Source organism: Gossypium arboreum, chromosome 3 (genome assembly GCF_025698485.1).
Source record: "Gossypium arboreum isolate Shixiya-1 chromosome 3, ASM2569848v2, whole genome shotgun sequence".
NCBI classification, from domain to species: domain Eukaryota; kingdom Viridiplantae; phylum Streptophyta; class Magnoliopsida; order Malvales; family Malvaceae; genus Gossypium; species Gossypium arboreum.
Genome location: NC_069072.1, coordinates 129,950,820 through 129,977,093, shown reverse-complemented (window position 1 = coordinate 129,977,093; position 26,274 = coordinate 129,950,820). Strand labels below are relative to the sequence as shown.

At 28.5% G+C, this 26,274-nt stretch overlaps 2 protein-coding genes across 3 annotated transcripts; both read left to right on the top strand.

The window, feature by feature from the left end:
- Positions 1 to 7,879: 7,879 nt before the first annotated feature.
- LOC108475719 (uncharacterized) lies at positions 7,880 to 9,239 on the top strand. Its single transcript, XM_017777703.2, has 3 exons — positions 7,880 to 8,039; positions 8,138 to 8,272; positions 8,639 to 9,239. Exons 1-3 carry the CDS (start codon positions 7,935 to 7,937, stop codon positions 9,062 to 9,064), a joined length of 666 nt encoding a protein of 221 aa, XP_017633192.1. The 5' UTR covers positions 7,880 to 7,934; the 3' UTR covers positions 9,065 to 9,239.
- Positions 9,240 to 23,599: 14,360 nt separating this feature from the next.
- LOC108475427 (transcription factor bHLH148) lies at positions 23,600 to 24,977 on the top strand. Of its 2 annotated transcripts, none has more exons than XM_017777388.2 (2): positions 23,600 to 23,845; positions 24,052 to 24,977. In XM_017777388.2, the coding sequence occupies exon 2, from the start codon at positions 24,121 to 24,123 to the stop codon at positions 24,781 to 24,783; it is 663 nt and encodes a 220-aa protein (XP_017632877.1). In that variant the 5' UTR covers positions 23,600 to 23,845; positions 24,052 to 24,120; the 3' UTR covers positions 24,784 to 24,977. The 2 variants fall into 2 exon arrangements, with proteins under 2 accessions (XP_017632877.1, XP_017632876.1); XM_017777387.2 differs by having other exon boundaries at positions 23,600 to 23,955.
- The last annotated feature ends 1,297 nt before the right edge of the window (positions 24,978 to 26,274 follow it).

The window sequence follows — 26,274 nt, the reverse complement described above, 5'->3', positions numbered from 1 at the left end:
AATCTTGAATATTAGTTTTTCAAATGACTATTTGAATGTATTTGCTAAATATTTATATTACCATTCTTTTAAAAGTCATGAGTGAGGAAAATTTGGGGAAATATATTTTGATCTATTCAAGAGATTCAATAATAATCGAACAAATTTTACTCATAATTCTTTTATAAAAACAAAATAGGTATTTTGGATCATTTTATAATCCTCCTTCAACTACTCAAATTTACCACATATGTTCAAATTATTTCAATTCATATAAATGAATAATTTTCCGAGAATTTCAATATGCTTCTAGCATTCTAAATCCTTCAAGGATTTTAATATAAACTTTACTATATAGTGATTTATAAAGGTTGTAACAACAATCATTAGGAGCAAGTTAAATATTTTATGAATTGTCAATTTAATAATATATTTAAAAGTTATTGCATCCACCACAAAAGACTTTATATTTTTATTCCGCTTTTGCAAAACTACTTCATTTGCACCCTTATTGGCTTTATACCTTTAGATATTTGGACTATTAGTCCAAAAACTCCACGAATTTAATTGTACTTGAGTTGCTTCTTTCTATTTTGATCAATTTATTCCATATCTATATTTCTCAATAGATTTCTTCAGGATCCTCATTTTATTTCATTATTTTAATAACAATATTGCATGCAAAATCATTGTCGACCACTTTTATTATTCGGTTCCACATTTTCTTGAATTGACATAACTTATCGAGATCTCTTATTTTCATTATTTTAAAATTCAGTTTCAGGTACATGAATCTCTTTTGAAGTTTTACTTATTAGTTATGTCTTGGGTCTCTTCTGAAGCACCCGCCTCCACTATATGACCATTAAAATATATTATTTATTCTAACCGATTGTCCTACTGGGACTTTGATTCAAATTAAAATATTAGATGATATATAACACTTGGTTATTCTCATTAAGGTTGTAAATACATCTAACAGTTAACTTGTAATGAGTTATCCTTATTGAACTTCTAGTTTAATTACTCTCCCCTTAACTCATTACAAGTTATTGTTTCTCTCCCCCTAATGTTGGGAAAATTGACAACTCATGCCACGATTAAATCTCGAATTAATTGCTCAAAAATATTATAAGGAGACTCATATAAATATACATTCTCAATATCTTATTATGACCTGTGCGTTGTGGTGAGCAGTTGGAACATATACCGCACATCAAAAAATTATAAGATGGGAAATATTTGGCTTTTGACCAAAAATTAATTGTAATTGGGAGTATTTATAATTTATTGGCTTGACGCGTACATGTAAATCAATACAAGCATGAATCTTATGCTGAAATATAAAGTTTCATTCTCATAAGTAATGGTTTAGCTATTAGTTGGAGGCATTTGATAAACAATTCAGCTAAATTATTTTGTGTGTGAACATGAGTTATAGGATGTTCAACTTTTATCCCAAATGACATGCAATAATCATTGAAAACTTGGGATGTAAACTCACCAACATTAGCAAGATGAATTATTTTAATTGCAAAATCTGAAATTAATCATTTAAACAATTAATCTCGCAAACGACAGGTTGCAAGTTAATAACACATATGATTATTTTGTAGATGCATCTACCAAAATCATATAATATCAAAACCATCCATATGGTGGATGAATGGACCCATATTCATTTCAGAAATGCAATACATTAAATCTCAACTTTAGCTAGTGAATTTCTAAGAACCAAATTTTATTAAGAACAAGCAACAAATGAAAATTCTTTAAATTAAAGAATCTTCAGGTTCTTTAATGGATGTCCATATGAATTCTCAATTAATTTTCGCATCATATATGATCCAGGATGGTCTAACTGGTCATGCCAAGTAGTAAAGCATTTGTATCAGTAAACTTCTGGTTTACTTTAACATGTGTTTCAATTGTACTAAATTGTAACAAATTAATAATTTTACTATCATTCTTTTTACTTTGTATCCACATCTAAGTGTTATTTTGACATTTACTACTGGAAATGTCTAAATCAATGTGAATATTATAATGTCACTAAGTCAACAAAATAAATATAATTTCTAAATAATTATATGCAATATTAGCTTCAGAGAATATGCCAAAATCTCCAAATATCTTAAAAAATTGCAACTTCAGGTGCATCCAACCATAACAAGCTTTAGATAAAATTATCATATTTTATTGCTCATAAATAGATCTTTCACAGTTAAATATTTTGCTTCCAACCCCTTAATGGGGATGATGACAAAAGAAGATCATAAAGATAATCACAATCAATTCAATTTGATAACAAGAGTAATCAATAACTCAATCTTCCCTTTTTCATCCTTTCAAAATAGATATTTATAGTAATAGTGATTCATATAAAATATAATATTTTCCTCATTCAAAAACTCAATATAAGATCCATTATAAGTATCTTTTAAAATCGATGGATTAACCATCACAAGATATTAATATATCGCTCTTCTAGAGCTTTCGACTAATTTTGTACTATCAAATATTGAAATAATATTTGTTTGTTTTAGTACCACATAAGATAAATACTTTCTATCTATAATGATAGAATTTATTACTAAATTCTCATATCCTTCCTCAAAGAATATTAACAGAAACAAAATATTTGGGCATACGCCACATATGTGACCAATAATCTTTCATATCACATTGATAACATAAGTTATATTTACCCTTTGAAAAGTTATCTTAAGAACTCTCATTGTTCTCTTATTTATTACTATGTTCCTACTTTGAGTGGTCCATTAGTATATATTTTATTTTCTTTATGTTTACATTCACTTCAGGGAATGCAACAAATATGGTAGGAGGACTTATAAATATCCCAATAGATTCTTTATTTCATAATCACCATCACAAATATGTGTCGATTTTAAATTAAAATCTATCTATGCATGTTGACATGATTAGTCTCCAATTATAATAAACAATAAATAAAACATAGTTAAATATATCTGAAGATCTTTAACATCATCGTCATCACTAGAAGGTATGAGATAGTTCGAAAATATTTTTGATTTTATATATATAACGATATCAAATCTTTCACCATCCTTAAGAAAAAAAAAGTAAAATAAGTTAAGCAAAACAATGATAACATATAATGAAAGAAGAATGAAAAATAATAATCAGATATGAAACATTAAATAAAAGAAACTTCTTGTAAAAACTTTGCATCTTGCCGTTAAAGAAATTGAAAATCATGGAGGATAAATTTGATCGTCGATAAAAGGAACTATCACTTTGAGCAAAACTGTACTGATAATGTGTTATAAAATAAAGAGAGATGGGGAGAATAAATAACAAAGAAAATATAAAAGCAACAGAGAATGTATTTTATTGATCCAAATAGGTGATTACAATGCTTCATTAGAGTCTCTATTATAGGCATAAGAAGTATAAAAGAAGTAGAAATCTAATTCTAATAACTATTAGAATTTAAAGTACATTAAAACTTTATCTTGATCATGATGGACATCCACTTAATAAGATATTCATAAGATAAATAAGGATTTTTAATTTTTTTATTTTTATTCTTTTCTAATAATATATATTTTATTTAATTGTTACGTGTTATGTGTTATAATTATAAATATATTTTTATTCTATTCTCTTTCTTTCCAATAATTCTTTGAAATATCTTGTTGAAATATTTATATTTAACAATATAATTAATTCTAAATATTTTATATGAACTTAAAATTCTATCATATTCGTATGTATTTGAAAAATACGTATTTATAATACATGTATGATTTAAAAATAACATACAATAAATAAAAATATATGATTTCAAACTAATAATAACAACAACAACATATATGAAATATATACAAAATTAAAATAAAAAAATAGTTAAATTATGAGTGAAAAGAATTTTAAAAAGTAAACATATCAAATTATAAATATCAAATGTACTTGATTGTTTGTCATGGTATTTTCTGTAACAGCTCATTTTCAGTGGTGTTGGAAACAGTGGTTTCAGGACCATAAATCGACGATGAGTTTGTAAATATTATTATTTAATATTTACAAATCAAATATAGTATTATATTGAATTTTGATTTGATATTTTTAATATTTGAACGAATAGTTAAGTATAAGTAATTTGTCTCTAAAGTCAAGTAGTTTTGAAAAATGAGGTATCGGGATATTGTTTCGTAAATCGAGCTTGTAAGTATTTTTATTAAATATTTATGGAGTTATTATATAGGTGTATTGAAGTTTGGTCCGAAAATTTTAGTGATTTGTTAGTTAATTAAAAAAAACTAAATCATAAAAATTGTAAAACTTAATCACTATTGAATTTTATTAATGAAATGGCTTATATAGTCAAAGTTGGAGAATTAACATGGTAATTTGACCATAATTTAGCATGATGGACGGTTTATGAATTAAAATTAAGTAAAATATATTGAAATGTAAAATTAATAATATTATTAAATGTAAAAACATAAGCTAATATTGTCATCTTCCCCATTTGAGGCCTTGATACCGAAACTCCATAATTTCAAATTCTTCAAGCTTTGGTCTTGCTTTTATTCACGCATGTAAGTCTTCCGACTATTGGTTTTTTCTAAATTTTATGTTTTTTAGATCGTTGTAGGTTAATCCATCAAACTCATAGAATAATTTGTGATTCTATCAAAGTTTTTAAAACTTGTCATTGATGTTCTTGTAGATTTCTTGATGTTAATGCTTTGATTTGAAGCTTGATAATGGATTTGAACTAAGTTGTAAAGTAATTTTGGTTAGTTTTGAGTTTAGGGACTAAATTGTTAAATTATGAAAAATGACATGAATTTCTTGTAAATTTTAGAATTTGAGGGAGGATGATATGGAATTCTTCATAATATTTTCGTGGTTAATTATGAAAAGTAAGCTTGTTTCAGTTTTAAGGACTAAATTGAATAAAATACAAAATTTTAGAAAATTGTGAAAATTTTCATTAAAGAAGTCATATGCATCAAATGAACTTTTATAAATTAATTGAGGCTGATAATTGAAATAAATTATTGTATAAATCAAGAACCGGTAGATAATCATAGAAGAGAGAAAATTGTTGATTAGTCTCTGATATTGCCATCTTTGTTGTTTAGCCCTCATAAGTTCATGCAATTTAATTTGGTATAACTTGTCATATATTATTTATTTTTGAATTGGGGTATGTTTAATAAATAAATATATTTGAATTGTTACAAGTTGGTTTAAGATGAGAAAGTGGATTGAATTGAAAAGTATTATACGATTACTTATATCAAGCCCGAATGAATATAAAATAGGATACAATTAGCATGCCAATAGATTATTTTGCGCACTGTATTAGATTGATATGTGATGAGGTAATGATACTGTTGGGAAATGTGCCCATATTGTAGTAAACATGTAACTATTTTTTATTTATTTGAACGATGAATAAATAAATAATGTTAATTTCATATTTCACTATTATATCTTTCGTATTTCTGTCTTTTATATTTTGCATGCATAGAAAAATTGTGACAAGCAAATATTAGCTCATTGATCGTCTAAGTTCAAATTGAAGATAAGTGGCATTATAAGAACGCTTATATTGCGAAAAAGACAACTTACTTCAATAGCTAATCTAAATGAGTCCATAATCCCGTAAAAGAATCAAAGTGAGCATTTGATTCAAACACTGGGAAGGATTATTATGTCGTTTACAATTCCAATTAGGGAGATGGCTAGTCTTGGCTATCAGAGCAGTTGACTCCACGAATAGAGACATAGATGTACCCATTAGTAGAATGATACATTGGATTAGACCCAATATGAATTCATTTTGAACCCGTTTGTGAATTAATTCATTTGTGACATTCAATGTGTGATTTACCTAAATTTTAAGTTAGTCACTGACCATGCATATGCAACTCATGTGCTTTGATATAAGTAGAGGCTTATACTCTAAAGATGATTGAACTCATAGACAGTATGTTAGGTACATGATTTGTGTATAGCGTGGCTTTACTAGCAATAATGGAATTCATAACTCAATTAAAGAGTTAATGATATCCTCTCATTGGCATTGTGCGAATTGATAAATATGAAATGTGGTCAGGATTGATGGTTCTCAAAAAAGAAATTTATCACAATCATTTGTTGATAGCGATCATATTAATCATTAAGAAGACACAATGGTGACAGTGAGATAAAATAAGATTGTATTGAGTGAACAAATTTAACTCAAATGAATCAAAGATATTATATGAGGGTAACGCACACATGACGAGGTCATTGGACAGAACAATTAGATGAATTGCTTTCGTAAAAAGTATACAATAAAGAGTTTTCAATCATGGTACTTCTTGTGGACTGATTCCATGATTAAGTAATTGTGAATTATTAGAATGATATTATTAGACATAATTGCAATTACTAGAGCATAATTGTATAAGTTTGATTGGTCCCTCCGCTACAAAATTGAACGATGCAGGTGCGACACCCTTAGGGCACCTCGAGCCGGTTCGACTACTACCAGTTCGGTCTGGGTCGATGACAACCAGATCGGTCCAATCAAGCCACCGGTTGGACTGTAAGCCCAGTTCGACCAGTTTTGGGTCTCGGTCTCGTTTTGGGTTCTCGAGCCCAATTTACGATCTTAGGTCCAATTTTCAAGTTCAATTACCCATTGGACTAATTGTCTGACCTGAAAATTAATTGCTAAAAATATCATATTAATTTTAATTAACTTGATTAATTTAATTTTACTTGATTAAAAATAATTTTCCTAAAAATCACTTAGATTTTCCAAATTAAATTTTCAATAAAATTCTTTAACCAAATTCTATAGTTGAACAATTCTCACGATCATCTAATTTAATTCCACATCGAATAAATCGACTCAATTAAATTATTTCCAAAGTCGTAAAATTTTATTCTAATTCAAATACATTCCGATCGAGCTTTTATTGAGTTAGTGGAGGGACCAATCAAACATATACAATTAGGCTCTAGTAATTGCAATTATGTCTAGAATGATCGTTCTGATAATTCGTAATTATTTAGTCATAGAGTCAGTCCACAAGAAGTACCATGATTGAAAACTCCTTATTATATGCTTTTTACGAAAGTGATTCATCCAACTGTTTTATCTAATGGCCTTGTCATGTGTGTGTTACCATCATATGATATCATTGATTCATTTGAGTTAAACATGTTCACTCAATACAATCCTATTTTATCTCATTGTCATCATTGTTTCTTCTTAATGATTAATATGATCACTGTCAACAAATGACTGTGATAAATTTGCTTGTTCGAGAATTAGCAACCCGTAACCACGTTTCATATTTATCAATCCACATAATGCCAATGAGAGGATATTATTAACTCTTTAATTGAGTTATGAATTTCACTGTTGCTAGTAAAGCGATGCGATACACAAATCATGTACCTAACATACCTGTATGGGCTCAATTATTTTTAGAGCATAAGCCGCCACTTATACTACACATTCATGCTAAAAAATGGATCCCACAACTTTGAAGATATAATGAATACCATTCATCAATAGACAGTAAAAGATAATATTTAATATGTATTTTTAACTTCACAAACTTTCAAATACCATTTTTTTAATGGAAATTCAAGCTTTCAAAGCATAACACTAATTTCACCCATAATTTTAAGTAAATAAAGGAAAAAATATTAAAATTATTTTGATTTGTTGTGTCTGAGGACTGTTAGCTAATTGTGTTCGGGCTTTTTCAGCGTGGCCCGTTTCATGAAAGTAAATTTTTTACTCCCAAAATATTTAAGGGCCTAAATTGCGGAATTATAGTTTTTAATCACCATTTATCATCTATAAATAGGCCCGGCTCTATTCAGCGGAGTTCTTAAAATTTGAAATTGAAAGCCTCCCGCCAGAAATGAGTCTGAAATAAAACGAGATTTTCAAAATGAAAGAAAAAGAAAATCAAACTCCGCGAAAAGAACACCGACGATCTTTAGATCTCGCCAATCGCCGATCAAATGATTCTCCGGCGAAGAAAACTTCAAAGAAGGTCAGTGATTCTGAGCAATAATTTCTCAATATCCTCTCGTCATTGTTTCTCCTGCATTTGCGAGCTAATTTATTTATTTTTCTTTGTTTCCCTTGCAGATTGCTCAGAAGAGTTTAATCGAAGCATTCATTTCGCCGAACGAAGATGATTTACCTAATATTTCTGAAGAGTCCATTGATTTCTCTTCAATTTCTGCCGTTTCAGATACTAATTTCAACTTTGAAACTACTGAGGTACGAATTATTTACTTAGCTTTTTATGTGTGTATATATTTGAGTAAGAATTGCAGGAGGTAGATTAAATTAAATTTTAATCTGAATGCGCGAATAAGCTTAATCTCTGTTATTGATTTCAAATAATGGTTTATGCGTTTTACTTATACTGTATTCAACCGTCAATAAGCACGGTAAAATAAATTTCAAATCTATCTTTATTTTCCGTGAAAAACTATGAATCGTTGTTTTTCTTCCCTTCTAAATTATATATATATTTCAAGTTCCTTGCAAAAGATTATGATAATATTTTCGAAAATTTGGTTAGATAAATGAAAAATGCATAAGAGGTGGGTTCGGTTGTTAAATTCTTTGCGTCTGTTTCAGAGCATTGCCATCACATCGAATCCATTACTTTCAAGTTCATCAGAAACTTTCATATCATCTGAAATCGGTCCTTATTCAAAGATAAGCGCTGCAAATAGGGATGAACCAATTGACTTTTCAAAGACTGGTTTAGCGGAAGTAGAGATTTTTCTGGATCTTCTAAAACAAGCTCGATTCCAAGTATTGAATTCAGCTCACGTGGAGAACAAATCCAAGAAGGTTCTAGATGCATTAATCGAGTTCACTATTAAGGAGTTTTATGCTATGCCTCAAGAGATAGATAAGCTACAGGAACTTGTTTCTAGAAATGCTTATGTCCGATTTCTCTGCTTCTTGACTTGGGTTGTTGCGGTTTCCTTATTTTCCTTGTATTTGTTCTGCTATTCAAGACTCGTTTGCTCTTTCACGGGACCGCCGCCAACTTGAAGGTAACTTTTACTGTTTTCATGTTAATTGGATTTGGATTTTCGGATCATCTTCGTCACTCCATTTTGATGACATGTTGCAGTTTCAATGTGTATAGTCTTGCTCTGATCATTTTCATAATTTCGTATTAATAAGACTGATATTGCACATATTAATTAAGTGTTAATTAGTTAAATGATTTTCATATTCAGATGCTTGATTGATTCTAATATCTCTAAACTTATTGCTAGTCACAATTTTACGAACAACCCATGTCCCGGAAAATCCCCGCACCATGTCTAGCAACTATGAAAATCAGGCATGCCGATTTCAACCCTTTTTATTTTTTTTTAAACTTTAGCTTAGATGGTAACGTGCCAAAGCTTCAATTGATAGCAACTGAAGACTTAAATTAGCAACAAGTACGGCAGTCTGGTTGCATAGATATGCATGTCTACCTCCTTTATTTGTCCTTTACTGATGATGATTTAATGAATTGGTCAATAATTGAACTTGTTTATTGCATGATAATAACTTCATATGCCCCTTCACGCTTAACAACTAAAGTCTATTCTTTGGGTTGAGAACTCTCAAAGAATTTGAAAGTACGTTGTTTTGGCTCTTATTTTTTATGAAATACTTCTGTCTAATGATTTTCTAATGACCCTCCAAAAACATGGAATAACTTTAGGAAAAATAAACATACTTGTGCAGGTACACACTCATTCGATAGCCAGACCCTTGTCTGACTAGCAGTACAGTGTATTTAGATATTTGACATGCCCAGATTTATTTTCCTGCAACTAGACTGTCAAGACCATATATTTTGACCTCTTCATATAGCTTGTGTGTGGCTGTATTGTTTAGTATTCAGTAATGGGTCCAATGTTCAAAGCTATCACTGTTTCATATTTTTGTTTGTTAGACTTAGCTAAAACCAGTCAACTATCATTCGCATTATTCGAATGAAATGCAACCAAAAGAAAGCATGACTGCGTGAAAATTGTAGTAGGGGCAACATCAGTCAACTTCACAGTGGCTCTTAGTTCACAGGAATGGACAAATTTTATATTTATGTTATCAACTATTACTATCCTTGAAGTAAATAAACTATTTAGGTACTAGGATAGGACTGCCTTATAGGGGTGATAATTAGGAATTTGTGAGAAGGAATGGGATATGCTGAGATGGTGAATCATTAGATATGGAGTTAATATGATTATATTCAATTTTTAAAAAAAAATTATGACAGGTCATATATGTTATGTCAAACACAATATTAAATATGAATTCTTGAGAGTAAAAAAATAGATAAAACATTGGTAACATAGATAGTGACACCAAATGAAATCTTATAAACTCTTTCTATGAAAGTGGTTGCATCAGGGGATAAGTGAGTAATAATGTAAAAACTAAACTCAGTAGTTGAATCTCAGTTTGGTTGATTCAATTGATTGGATGTTGGATTTAAAAAATTTATAAAAAATAATAAATAAATAAATATTAAAAATTTCACAACTAATTGAGTTTTATTTTATTTTATTTTTAATTTTGGGTTTCTAGTTTTTTTATAGACTGATAACAGTTTCCTCTATATTTTTTATACCACCGATTGAATTCTTGGAATCATTAATTTTTAACTCAATTAGTCAAGTTTGATAATAAAATTGTCAAGTAGGGGATTTTTTCCTCTAGTGATGTGAGTCACCTGAGGGAAGTTAGCTGGATTTTAGAGTTAAGCGTTTAGTGTAATCCACAAAACTTTTGTTTGTTTGCGAATGAGAGCATGATTAATACCCACTTAAAAATGAATAAATACAACTAAACTTTAAGGCCTGGTTGTACATAAAGAGCTGAGATTCGATGTAATCCACCCACACCTATAATATAGTTAAAGCCCCTTTTTTAATGAGAGGTCTAGCTGTACTTAAAAGCAAGGTTTAGTATAATAAAATGAAAATTGAAGTTATCAATGAGGGGTTGCGACATAATCATTGAATGTTTTGCTTTTCGCATCAAGTGTTTTTATGCTAAAATTTGGATAAATCATCAAGATATAACTTTTCATGAATCTAAAATTGACTCAATTTGTTTGTACTTGTGATGCCGAATAAAGGATCTTTATTGGGGTCATTAGAGAAATTTAGAAGGTAAAAACAAAGGCTAAGAAGTTCCTGTAAGCATTTATGGAGTACGTTGCTGTCACTCTGTACTTATAGTTAAACGCTGAGTGTATTTTTACTTATTTAGGTTGCTCAACCTTATATAACTTTATAGTCCAGCTTAACTATGAAGTTGAGTTCAATTCAAAATTTGTAATTTTTAAATTTGATTTGAGATAAAAATCAAATTATTTTTTAACTTTGTCCTTTATACTCAATTAAAACTTATTTATTTAATAAAAGATATTTAAATGCTTAATATAAATAAAAAATTTGATAAATTATTAAACTAGCTCAAAGCTTGTTTGAAAAATGGAAGAGTTTAGTTAGAAATATAAGTCAAAAAATACATTTGGGCAAAAAATAATGTTTGTTTAGAAAACGTGTAGAGCTTTGAGTAAGATTTTTTTTGCCTGAGTTGGTTTGAATATGCAAAAGAAAATGCTATTTATTATTATTATTTTCTTGCTATTTTCTTTTTTATTATTTTGTCATTATTTTACTATTTTTTGTTATTGTATAACTCTTGTTTTATTGTTAATTTTGTTACTATTTTAGAGATATTTGCTTATTAATTTACATCTATTTTAATGTTATTTAAGTATACATATTTTTTAATTTATTTTCAATTTCTTGAGAGACAATTAGTTTAATGTTTTTAATATTTTTGATGTATTATATTTTAAATATATATAAATTAATATGGACGGATTGGGTTTAGATTTTAATATTTTTATTCAAGCCAAACTTAGGTAAACTTTTAGATCCATTTTTAGATTGAATCAAGTCCAATTCTAACAGATAAGCCTAAAATTTTGATTAAACCCAATCCGATTTATAAGTACCTTTATATTAAACTATTCGAATGAAGTATTGAGATAATTAAATTAAATTATCTCAAAAACTTGAATTCAACCCGAATTCAAATGAATGTTAGCATAGGTTTGTGTGTGTACCGCCTATAAAATGGCTTAGAGGAAGTCAAAAATTATATAAAGAGCTTGCTTCTCTTCGGCTTATGTCTATTATATTTTTTATTTTTTTTAAAATTTCATATTTTGACGTATTTTATACAAATATAATAAGAATTTTTAAGCATATGATAATTTTATTTTATTTAATATTAAGAATAGAGGATAGAAATATCACGATTTGAACTTTAGAGAAAATTTTAAAATAAATATACCCATATATATGCAACATTCAAATTAGAAAAGGTAGAGTTTGATTAAACAGCAATAAGCATAACCTTGTCTTCTCAAAACACCAAATATGAAGAACATCTGTTTTCCACTTTTCAACCTTATTTTTTCATTTCACTTTCTTGTCTATAACACAAAATTTGATGCTGGAATCGCAAGAAAATGGTGCAAGCTTGATAAACATGCAAAAGGACATGTTTTTACAATCTTTGTGTATTCACTCTTGAATCGGACTCTCCTGGTTGGAGTACTAACATAGTAGGGTTAGCCCAAATAAGAGCAAATAAAAGTGAAAGCCGAAACCACTGCAAGCACCATTGAGATAGATTATAGCCAAAGATCAAAGCTTAAAGATGGCTTTGTGTGACTGTGTCAATTAGAACGCCATTATTAAGTACGATGTTCCAATAGCCATTGAAGTTGCGTTTCTATGTTGACACTTGAACCATGAGGGTTTATTTTAAGCTTGATCCTAGCTCATATTAAAATTTTTAACTTATTCATTAAATAAAAAATTTAAAATATAATAAATCAAATACATTTAATAACATAAAAACAAATATTAAAAAATAAAAAATGAGACTAAAATAATTCTTAAATTAATACAAAATTAAAAATATAATAAAAAAGTGGTTATATTAAAATTGAAAATAAAATGTAAATATGATTAAAAATTAAAAATATATATATAATATAATTTGGGCCGGGCCGGGCCAGGCCTGGGCCAAAAAAGTTTTATTTGAGGCTTGACTTGTTTTTAAAATGGGCTTTATTTTTTGCCCAAACCCATATTTTGGCCTATATTTTTACCCGAATCTTCCAATTTTTCGGGCAAACCTTCGGGCCGGGCCAAATAGTCCTTCCATGCACACCTCTAAGTAAAAGGGTGTCCTTTTTTTTGTTGTCTATATTAGGTTTGCTCCATTTTCTTGCGATCCCAAGGCTGAATTTTATGTTATAGGCGAGAAAGTGAAGGACATGAGGTGGAGAAGACAAAAACAGATGATGGCTTTCATATTTGCTTTTGTTAAAATATTAGTGAGAAGACGAGAGTTAGATAAAATTGTAGCAGGAGCAACTTTCAAGATGGTTCTTAGATCACATGCATCCACTAGTTTTATATGATTTTAAATATGTAATTTTTAAATTTAAAAATTAGTATAAATTCGAGTCCTTGAATTCTTATTTTTATATTTAAAAATTTTTGATTTTTATAATTTTATTGTTAAAATTGTTGACGTGCTTTTATAAAAATAGTAAACTAACTTTTAAGCACTAATCATTTATAATTTTTGTTAATTTAATATTTATTTTAAACAAAAATAAATAATTACAAAAAATACTTTAAAAATTAAAAGTATTGTTAATAAAAATATAATATTGTGAAAATTTTAAAACTCTTAAAAATAAAAAATAATTTTGAAAAAATTTATTTCAAATAATTTAAAGAAAATAAAATTTTAAAATGTGTTATTTATTTCATAAATAGTAATAAGGTTTCTCTAAACTATTCATTGGGTTAATATTAAATCAAATTTGAACATTTTTTATTTTAAATTAGATTAATTATATATCAAAAATATTTTTTAATGCAAATTTAATTATAAAGTATATAAAATAATTTTTATATAAGGTATAAACTTTGAATAAGTTTAGATTAAATTTAATATACTTTTTTGTTCTAAATACATTATTATAGAAATGGACTCCATTTTGGTAAAATACAAAAGTAACAAATGAAGTCATGTGCATTTAAAAAATTACACAGTATATTTCAATTTAAATTGAATGGATTTAGATTTGTATAATTATTTAAAAATTGTTTTATATTAATATTTCATATAATTATAATTAAATTTAATTAAAATTATTTGTGATATATAAATTATTTGAATTAAATTAAAAAATATTTATTCAAATACGACGTACGAATTGAATAAAGAGTTTAAATTTTAAAAAACTTTATTACTACTAAAAGTCTTTATGGGCAAGGCTAAGTTGAGGTTGGATTTGAAAAGAAATAGCTTCAAGTTCGTTTAACCCAAATGAATCATTTATTTGTTTAAAAATAGTAACAACTTTTTATATTAAATTTAATTATAAAATTTAATATGTTAACATTGAATGGGCAAAGTTGAAAAATATAAACTCAAATTTATTCCAAAATAAGTTAAGTTGGTTGGATTAGTCCATGAACGTCTCTTGTTACTATTCAAGAAGTAAATAATATTATTTTTAAAATTTTGACAATGTTTTTGAAACTAGACTAATGATCAAACCAGTCAAATTATTGGTTCTTAATTTTATTGGTCCGGTCAATTTAAAATAAATGAATTATTATTAAAATTCAAAAAATTATTTAAAGCTTAGACAAATAAACCAAGACTTTTCACATAAAAAAATAGAAATTCAATATCTCAAAATTAAAAATAAAAATTAAATTTTAATTTTCAAAAAGTAGAATGATTTTTATATATTTATGTCATCAATTATTACAGTTGTTGAAGAAAATAAAATAGTTGGATAAAATGATAGAAGGACAACGTACAAGGAATGGTAGGGTGTTGTAGATGAGGTAGACAGGAAAAATTTGGAGATGGAGAGATATTTTATATGAATTTAGGCCACTACTTGTATAAGAATATATAGTATATCATAAGTAAAAGTATAGAGTTATATTGTATGAGTACATTATGCTAACATATATGAACTAATTTTTAGCAGTAATAATGAATACAATTTTAACAAAAAACCATTGCTTTCTAATTTAACATATAAGAACTAATTTATCTATTTTTAAATAAAAATATTAAAATACAATTTAACTTTTAATATAAAAATTTTCACAATACTTTATATGTAACATAGATGGTGTCACCAAATGCAAGCTTATAAACTCTTTATACGTAAGTGGTTGAATGAGATGTGGATTTCACTATACCATCCTAAGTATTGAGTTTTTCTTTCCTTGGTGATGTTTGTCACTATGAGCTGAATTAAAGTTTAGGGTTTGGTGTATTAGATTAAATTCTATTATTATTGTTTGTTATTAGAAAAGTTAAGCGGATTTATTTTATTTGATTAATTTTAGTTATTATATTTTTTGAATTGGTAAATTTTAATTTTGTACTTTTTAATTTGAAATTTTAGTTTTAGCCTAAATACTAATAGTTAAATTTGTTTGGTGAAATTCAATTATTAGTTTTATACTATGCACACAGTTGTAGATTTCGTTTATTTTTTCCAATTGGATCATTTTAAGTCTCTATACTTTTTTAAGTTTGAAATTTTAGTCTTAATGCAAATGATAATCAATAATTCATTAATTGGATTTTTGTGACTAATATGTGTAAATAATAAGTTGACATGAGATTACACGTATGATAATATGTTTGGCACATTAGATTTTGAAAATAATAAAACTTAGAGGTGCTCACGAGCTCGGTCAATCCCATACAAGGTATCTCAACCAATTTTTCAAGCCCAGGCTTGGCCCCAAAAATGGATTTATTATTTTTGTCTAAACCCGACCCAATTTATAAAAGATAAACTCGGACCCAACCCAGATCACTCATATTTGATATTTTTTAGAGTAGTTTTTATTTAAGAATAATTTTTTAAAAAAAAAATATAAGACACTAAATGCACTTAAAAAACATTAAAATAAAAGTTTTCTAAGACATTAAAAGTATTTATATTAAAAAATTACCTTAAACATAATAAATATTTTGTTGTATTAAATATATTTTTAAAATTTTATATTTTTGGTTGGTTTATTTAGTTCGAATTTTTTTAAAAGTTTTGGTAATTAGTTTAATTGTTATTGGGTTAGTGATTTAGTATAAATATAAATGACCCCTTTGGCAATTAGCTGGTAGTTGATTTTTGATTGCAATGGTTGATTTGACCAACTGATTCAATTAATTATTCATTTGAAAGTGCTCAATAAAACTTAGCTGATAGTTGAAAGCTGATATGTATAAAATGACAAATAAGGGCATGTCACATTTTATTGTTAAAGTATTTATTTGTTTATAATACTTCACGTCTTTTTTGGGTGAAGTTATTGAAATAAATACTTTGCAAATATTAATAATTAATATTGAATATTAATTAGTGAATGTTTTAAAATTTAAATAAACAAAATTCTTAAATTCCTTATTTGCAGATATTAACTTTGTGGAAATTGATAAATATTAATAGTGTATCAATATAATTCTAAACTATATTTTTAGTGATAATTATGTCACACTCTAAATAAATTTGCCAAGTAGCATGTTTCAATTAATATAAAGTTGCATAAAAAATCATTTTACACAAGTAAATTGAAAATAAATTAAGAATACATAAATATTCAAGGATGAATGGGTTCGATTGAAAATTTTTCGCGACAATTTTTTTTTTTGAAACTTACTTTGGACTTTAGAGGTGAAAATAAAAATTAGAGAATGAAGGCTACTGATATCTTATCACCCTTATTAGGTTCGAGAGCATGTGGCAAATGGAGTAATTTTTGAGTAAGCATGGTCGGATATGTCATTCCACATATCTCATTCCCAATCAACGGTTGAAAAAAGTTGCATATTTTAGCGTTTTTTGTTTTGGAGGTTTTAGCTCAACAAGCTCTTGCAAACTTTTTTTCACCAAACATTACAATTAGAGGGTTTGACTACCAAATTCTCTATTTGTGCCCAAATCAACTAAAAAATAGCCAAAATTCTGTTTACCAAACACACCAAATATATATTTAATTATTATTTAATATTTTTTAATTCTCCATTTGTGCCCAAATCAGCTAAAAAATACTTGTTTACCAAACACCCCCAAATATATATTTAATTATTATTTAACATATATAATTAATTTAATATATTTACAACATAATGTATTTGGGCTAGATCCCAGGCCGAAAAACTTGCCCAAGGCCTAATCCATATAGAAAATGAACCTTAATTTTTACCTAAGCCTATTTTTGAGTAAGCTTTTGGGCTTGGATATGTGACTTGATCTATGGACAGGTTTGACATATATTTATTTAATGAATTTAATAATTATTATTTGATGAGTATTAAAATTTTAAAAATTAAAAAAAATATAAAACTAAAAATAATAAAATAAAAAGTATAGAGATTAAATTCATAATTTTTACTAAATACAAAGAATTTAACCGATGTAATTTATCCACAAATCTTTTGGGCGTAGCCTGTATAAAAAGAGGTGAGAAACACCTATAATATAACTTATTAAATAGTTAAAAGCCCCCAATTTTCTTTTTCCCTATGTGAGGCGTAGCTCTACTTTAAAGCAACGTTTAGTATAATAAAAAGAAAATTTAAGTTATCAATGAGGGATTGTGACATAATCATTCTATCTTTGCTCTTCATTAATAAGTAATTTGGATTAATCATTAACCTATACCTTTTTCTGCATTTAATGAATCTGAAATTGACTCAATTTATTTCTACTTATTGTTGTAACTATTTTTTTGAAAAAAACGGGTATCGACTTAGAGAAGAAAAAAAAATGAAAACACGAGTCGCCACCAATCTTTTTAGGTGTGATCGGATCACCTTAAGTTAATCATTTTAATAAAAGTTAAGATTTACTAAAACGATAATTTTTGGTCTACGAAAATCAAAAAATGAGTTCGGGGGTCGGTTACGCACGAGGAAGGATTAGCACCCTCGATACGCCCAAAATTGGTACCTAGTTGATTAATTAGTGTCTTAGTGTCGAAAATTTGAAAACTTGAAAGAATTTAAAATACGATCCCTCTTTGTAAAGAAAATGCTCAAATGTTAAGGACCTTCTCGTCTCACAATATAAAATGTCACATCCGTAAGTTAGGACACGACATCTTGAATTTTCGAGAACGAGCTTGCCTTTTATATAAAAATTGTGTATTTCAAAAGGTTATTCAGTTAGTTAAGGTGAACGAGGAAAATCGAAACCCAGTAAGTTAGGCACGTTTCCTCGCATTCCCAAACACCGAATATTGCCTTTACTTGCAAAAATCTTATTTCGAGGTAACAAAATGCCATACCCAGAAGTTAGGGCACAACATCTCGTATCTTGAGAATAAGTATTTTCAAAACTCATGTCGCGATTTAAAAGAGTATTCCGTTATTTAGGTTAAAGGAGAAAATCGAAACCTAATAAGTTAGGGCACGATTGTCTCGAATTACCAAATACGGAATATTACTTTATGAAAGAATTATTATTGGGTTGGATATAATGATAATAAGAATAATATTAAAGTAAAGTAAACAATAATACTATATATAAATATATATATATATATGTATATAATAGAAATACACACTACTATATAATAATAATAAATATAGAAATACAAAAAGCAAATATAATAAAAATATTAAATTAAAGTAATAAAAAACAATACTATATATAAATATATATATATATACATAAAAATATACACTAATATATAATAGTAATAGTGATAGCAAAAATAATGAAAATATGAGTAATATTAATAATATATTAGAATACAAAAGTAAAGTAATAACAATAGGGTGATAATAATAATAATGATACAAACAATAATACATATATATATAATAATAGTAGTTAGAAATAAAAATAATAAAAGTAACAATAATAATAGTAATAATATAAATAAATATGAAGAGGGCATATATAATATAATAATAATATAAATAATAGTAAAAATAATAAAATAATAAAACAAAGCTCTCAACTCTCTTTCTCCTCTTTTCTAAATCCGGCGTTGGTCCGGCTTTGTTTCAGTCATGGACCCCACGGGTCACATCGGTATCCCATGCACACTATGACGGACCTCAAAAAAACTTTTTGGTAATGAAAATATGGGTAAGCTTCTTACTTTTATTTTTACTTTCGTATAAAAAAAACAAAATAAAATTGAAAGGAAAACAATAAACAAACAAAGAACTAAATATAAGAATAGACAAAAGAAACCTCTTTTGCTTTGATCTTTGATTAATCTCCAAAAACTAGCCTTTCCAAGAAACAAAAATAACCTTCTTTCCAAAAAAACAAAAAAAACCTCCTCCAAAACAAAGAACAATCCTTCTCCAAAAAACCAAAAACCCCCCATCCTAAAACAAAGTCTTGAATGGCTTTTATAGCCAAATTTTACAAGTGGAGTGGTTGGGGTGGTTTAGGTGGCCAAGGGTGGTGGAGTTGGTGGCCAAGGTGGGTGGCCAACAAAGGTGGTGGAGTAGGTGGCCAAGGTTTTTATTTATTTATTTATTTATTTTTTGTGTTTGGGTTGGGATTAGGTTGGGCCAAAATTGGGTTTGGGCTTGTAACTGGATAATAGGCTAGGTTTAATTCGGGTTTGGTTTTATTGGGTCCCGGGCAAAATTTGGGTCTTACACTTATGATGCTAAATGTGTAATATTTAGACTAATAATGTATGAAATTATCTAGAGTTTTTTTTTTTAATTTATAAATAGGAGGATAATGCATTTCAGTGAACTCGAACTCATATTTTCATACATTGACAATAATGTTTATGCCAATTAAACTAAGACTCAATCAACCTCTCTACTTATAATTAAAAGCTCAATGTTTTTTACTTATTTAGGATTTTATTGAATCTTAAGTAACTTCATAGTCAAGGGCTTCAATTAGGATAAACTGAGTAGAGTCAATTTAAGTTATAAAAAAATTTGACTCGAACTTAATTCAAAATTTGAAATTTAAATTTGACAAAAGTTTTGCTTTTAAAACTTAAACTTGATTTGAAATAATAAAAAAATAAATAAATTATTCTTCAACTCGGTCAAATAGACTTAATTAAAACTTATTTACTCAGTAAAAGATCAATTCGATTCTTTAACTTTTTGCTTGAGTGTAAACTCAAATTTGAATCGACATTTGTAAATAATAATTTAAAATTTTGATTAACTAACGAACTACTTCAACCAAATATTGTTGTGATAATGAATTTGTCTCTCTTAATAATTTAAGTTTAACTCGATAATTAACATCCATTTCCTTTTTACTGCCTACTTTTACCCATCCCACAATGAAGAAGGCCTAAGAAAAAACAAATTTTTTGTCCATGATTACATGAACTCAAAGATCGTATAGATGACATCTTGGCAGCAGATATTGTACATGTAAACCCATGCTATAAAAACTGCTCTTTTTCATTCCATTACTTTTGGAGTCATACCAAGGGATGGGGCCATGTTTGCTCTTCCTTTCCTTTCCTGTTTTCTCACTTGATATTTGCTATATACATGTCATGTTACCTAAAAAATCTGCTCAAAACTTTTTTAAAATTATGTGTCAGTAGTCTTTTTATTTTCTCAAATATTTGTATCCCATTTATATTCCCACTTAAATATAACAATTTATTTTTCAAAACATTTACTACCATAAATATAGTAAATGTTTTATTATATTAAAACACAAATAAATATAATGAATCTTTTATTGTATTAAATATAAAATATAAAATTTTATATTTTAGATTGAGTTATTTAGTTGGGTAAATTTGTTTTTTGTAGGTTTTGGATAATAATTTAATTCTTTTTGGGTTAATGATTTAATATAAATATAAATATAAATATATAATCAATATAATATTGTTTTATAGTATAACATTCGAACCGGAATCAAGTTAAAAAAAATATTACTTAAGGTTTGCCTTATATAAAAAGCGAGTTTTTTCAAGTTTTGTATTTTATTTAAATTTTCTCATTTTTTAAAGAGACCTTTGAACCTACACAAATGACCCAAGCCATGAGTAGTTATCCTCTCCCCTTTAATTAGAACTCGGGGTGAGAATTAACTCTTTGGCCAAATAAAGTAAGATAGCTTTTCAATTTTATGTTGATGGAGTAATAATGTATAGGCAATAATTAGGGTTGAATACCCATTTCCAAATCTGGTTGAAAATAAATGTTTGAAGCACTCACTCTTTACCATGCTTTATTATGTCGCACACAATGGAGGCAGTCTCTCTGGCACCTCATTATGTCAACTAATTTTCATTACATTATTCTTAATCTTTAGAAAAAGAAAAAAAAAATCAATTGGCATGCACATGGTAAAATGATTTTGGCTGTTGATTATATTAGAATTTGGGGCATCTGCTTTTTATTATCTCAAGGGAAAGAAAAAATGGGTTTTCATTTATATAAATATAAAAAAATATTTTTATTTTTTCCATTTTATTTGATTTTTAAAACTAAAAGAAAAACTATCCCCATGACTCTTGCTATGGAAAAAGAAAAAGAAAAAAGAGAAATAAATAAGCGAAAAAAAAAACTCTACTGAAAAAGTAATTTTATGCGAACAACCTGTTGACTTGATGACAAAAACATTATGTTGTAGGTATGAGAGTTTAAGTTCAATAATAACCCTATTTCTCTCTCACTATTATCAACATTATGTTCATTTTAATTGTAACCTTCACAAGAAATCAAAAGAAGCTAATACGTAACTCTAAAAAATTAAAAACGATTAATTTGAAAACCATTTACTTAACAATAGAACAATATTATAAATAGATATATAGATTAAATATTTATAATTAAAGCATTAGTGTTTTTTTATTATTGGATGAATTATAAGAGAAGAGTTAAGCCCTAATTAGTGCGACTTGAATTCAGGTCACATTTGAAACAGTAAACACTTTGATTATCAGGTCAACACGGGATTTAAGGGTTGGTTTTGTATTTATATATAGATGTAAACTATTTTCTTGAAACTATTGCTTAAAGTAATTATATGGTTTGATTATATATATTAATATATTTAAAAATCAAAATTTATTTTTATATTTAAGGTTAATTAAAAAATTAAATAATATTTTAAAAAGAGTAAACGATTTGGAATAATATACTATTTGTTGTCTTTTATATTAAAATATTAATGTCGTTGGGTTTGTGGTTGGGCTACCGGACTAGAGCCTTGTAATTAAGGTTTTAGACAAAATATTTTTGTAAATCAGGCCATTTAGCGCAAAATTATTATTCGATAAATTTAATTAAAAATGTATAAATATTTATCCACTTTTTATTTTTATTGTTAAAATAAGATTCAATCATAATCTGGCATTTGGACTGTTGAAGTTAGGACTAGGTTGGTAAAATATGTAAATGATATTATTGGCCATGAAAATGATAAAATCAGAAAATAGTGATAAAAGCATAATCTGAATAAATAATATCTTTTAACGGATTTTATGAAATTAAATTGATGTTAAATTATTAAATTTAAATAAAATAAATTATTTAAAAATAAAACAAATATTTATTTAATTAATTTATATTAATTTGCGAGTCAATTAATTTTTTTTTTATGTGACGGGGTTTATGAAAGCAAAAGAGAGAAGAAATGGGGGGACCTAAATGGCATGAAATGTGGAGCAGAGCATCCACACCTCAGAAAGTAGGGAAAATTCCAAAACCCCCTTCGCTTCTCCCAACAAAATACAAAACAAAAGCCCAAACATAACCATTGTAAAGTTCCCACCCAAACACCTAACCCACATCCCACATGCATTTTCCCCCCTTTTTTTATTAATTTATTATTATCAACTAATAATCATTGCACGGAGTGAAAATGGGAACCACCCGGTCAATTAGTGGAAGCCAACACGACACCTACGTCCAATTACACCTTCACACCTCATCCCCCTTTCCCTTCTTCTTTTCTCCTTGCTAATTTTAATATTTTGGGACACTGAAATTGTGTGGAATTGCTTGGTTTTGAGGTAAAATTTGGTGGAAAAGTCAGCTTTCTCAACTCTCTTTTTTTTGGGCCAATGCAGAGTATTCCAAACCCAAGTGGAAATAGTTTAGTATTGGGATTCGAGTATTTATGTTCGACTTTATCTTTCGGTTTTGACAAGAATTATGAAAGGTTCACGAAATAAAAATGTTTTCACCGTTAAAAAAATCTCAATTATGAGATTTAACTCATAAATCTAGAGATAAGACCGAAACAAATTTGTTGAAGGAGTCAACGACACAAATTTTTACTCGAATAATCAAAATCCCCTCAATAAAAATATACATTTGATGTTCTTTATTATTAAATTTTGACTGAATTGATATTACAAATTATTTAAGTATTAATTTAATTAAATAAAATATTATAAATATATTTTGTCTTATTTTACTTTTATATAAAAATTTATATAAAAAAAAACTTGCACTAAAGTTTATAAAACCTTAAATTTGTGACTTATGACATTATGCATCAACAAGGGGGTGGTGTGGTTTGTTTCATCATACAAAATGCACGTGTCAAGCTAGCTAAGGAAGGGTGGAAAGCAAGGCGAGCCCCCTATGGCTTATCAGCAAATCCCGGCTCATTTGGACCGGCCCTTACCATTTCACTGCACCAAAGGTCGCATCCACTTCAGCCAAACCCAATATCCTCCAACCCATAAGCAATAAATAAGCGTTTCCAAGGTAAATTTAACGCCTCCTCTCCTCTCTCTTTAAAAAACAACAAATTATCGATTCCGTTCTTCTCTTACCATCTTTCTTCTCTCAATTTTCACTGCCTCTTCATCACATCGGTAATATTTTTCTTTTCTTTTCTTTTTCTGTGGAATTTTGATTTGAATCTGTTTTTTCTTTTATCTAAAAATTCTGAATCTGAACTCCTTTTCCAGACAGTTTCAGTTATAATTCACCGAATCGTACGGTGAGAGAGAGAATAATAAGGCGTTTTGTCCGGTGAGATGGCATCGTTGATAACGAATCCAGTGACGAACACAAATTCTGATCGTAGCAAAAGGAAAAAGAAGAAGAATTCTATGGTGAAACAGAATCTTCAGCGGAGCCAAAAGGAAGATCATGCCAGATGGAAATCAGAGGCGCAGCAGCAAATATATTCCTCAAAGCTTATTCAAGCTTTGAGTCAGGTCAGTCTCGGTACTCCTTCTCCTTCGGCTCCATGCGGTGGTCGAGCTGTCCGTGAAGCCGCCGATAGAGTGTTGGCGGTTGCTGCTAAAGGGAGAACCAGGTGGAGCCGAGCCATTTTGACGAGCCGGCTTAAACTGAAATTTAGAAAGCAGAAGAGATCGCAGAGAGGATCCGCCGCTGCCGTTGCTGCCGCAACAAGGACTAGCCGGTCGAAGAAACCGAGAGTTAGCGTTTTGAAATTGAAAGCAAAAAGTGTACCGACTGTTCAAAGAAAAGTAAAGGTCCTAGGCAGATTGGTTCCCGGTTGCCGGAAGCAACCGTTACCGGTAATTCTTGAAGAAGCAACTGATTACATAGCGGCACTTGAGATGCAGGTTCGAGCCATGAGCGCTCTCGCCGATCTGTTATCTGGGTCCGGAGCCGCAAGCTCTAGCTCGGCTCCTCCACCTGAGTGGCCAATGCCGCCGACCGGCCAATGACGCTTTTTTATTCCCTTAATTGACAAATGCCAAGTGTCATCCTCATCTTTTTCCCTTTTATTATTATTATTATAATTATTATCTCCTCTTTTCCCCTTCTCTCTCTTTCGTCATCAGTCACCTCTTCTGTTAAATACATTATTCTTCCCTTTCATTTCACAAAAATAATTTAAATATCTCACATTTTATTTCAATTTACTACATTAAAAAAAAAAAAAGGGAGGGATCGTCCCCCTTACTATGCATACAAACAACTCCTCTGGAAATATATTGGAATAAGCAAAATGTTTTATGAGAAAAAAGAGAGGAAGCTGGGTCCAAACTAGGGTAGGTGAACAATGCAGTTGATGCTGCAGCCATTGGCTGCTAAAGTTTTTTTTTTCTTATTCTTTTCATTTTCAGAATATGATAATTATATTTACTTCTAATTTAATTTGAAATTAAATTGAGTTAGATAAATAAAAGAGATATAACTCTTTAGGTGTTAATTTTTATTTATAAGTTTTAAACCCTAAATGTTAAATATCAAAATCAAGATCTATGATAAAGAAATTTAAGTTCTAACTGCTAGGTAACTATACCTCTGCACCCACTTATATGGTTAAGAAAGGAAGATATTTTGTATTTTATTTTTAAATTATAAGAGGAGAGTAAAATTTTAACAGAAATACAATTAGTAAGATTTGAATTTATGTTACATTTAAAACGGTAAATACTTTAATTATTAGCCAACACACAGATTAAGATATTTTGCATTTTTAGTATACCTATATTTTACTAACCAACATTCCAATACCATGATTTTGCGGGTCAACATCATTGATGAGAAAAAATCAAGATTTTACAAGCCTAAGATTTCATTCTACTCGAAAATATAATTAGATATCGAGTTAATTATTGTATCTATAATAGAAATGACAAAAGGTGATTGAGTTTTTGAATATGGAAAAACTATTTAGATATTTATTTAAGAGTGGAGGAGGGATTAATGAATATGAGATATGGATATGGAAATAAAAAGAGCAGAGCAGAGTCCAAAAGTTGCGGAGGGAGCACGGGGGCGGGCCAAAAATAGTAAAGAGAAGTGTGGCAGGCAGTTGGGTGACAGCACATGTGACAGAGAGGCGGCCGTGGAAACTCAAATAGTGGATGTGATTGAGGTGAGATTGGAGCAGTGACCATCTCTCCAATTCAACGGGGTTTCATGCACTGCCTATACTCTAAGATGACGGCCTGCTGGTGGTGGGTTGAAGTTATGGGTAAATGACTCACTCTCACAGTGCAACTAATGGGCTGCCATACCTTGCCTTCTACATCAGCAAAATTATCAAATAGGGGATGGGGTTTGGCAGAGACGACTACCGTCTGAGACTAGACACATCACACCTGCTCCACCCATCCCAATACCTTCAGTCAAACATTCTTTTGTACCAGAGACTGCATTTTATATATGACCAAGGCAAGATAAGGCAACGGCCAAGCTGTGAACAA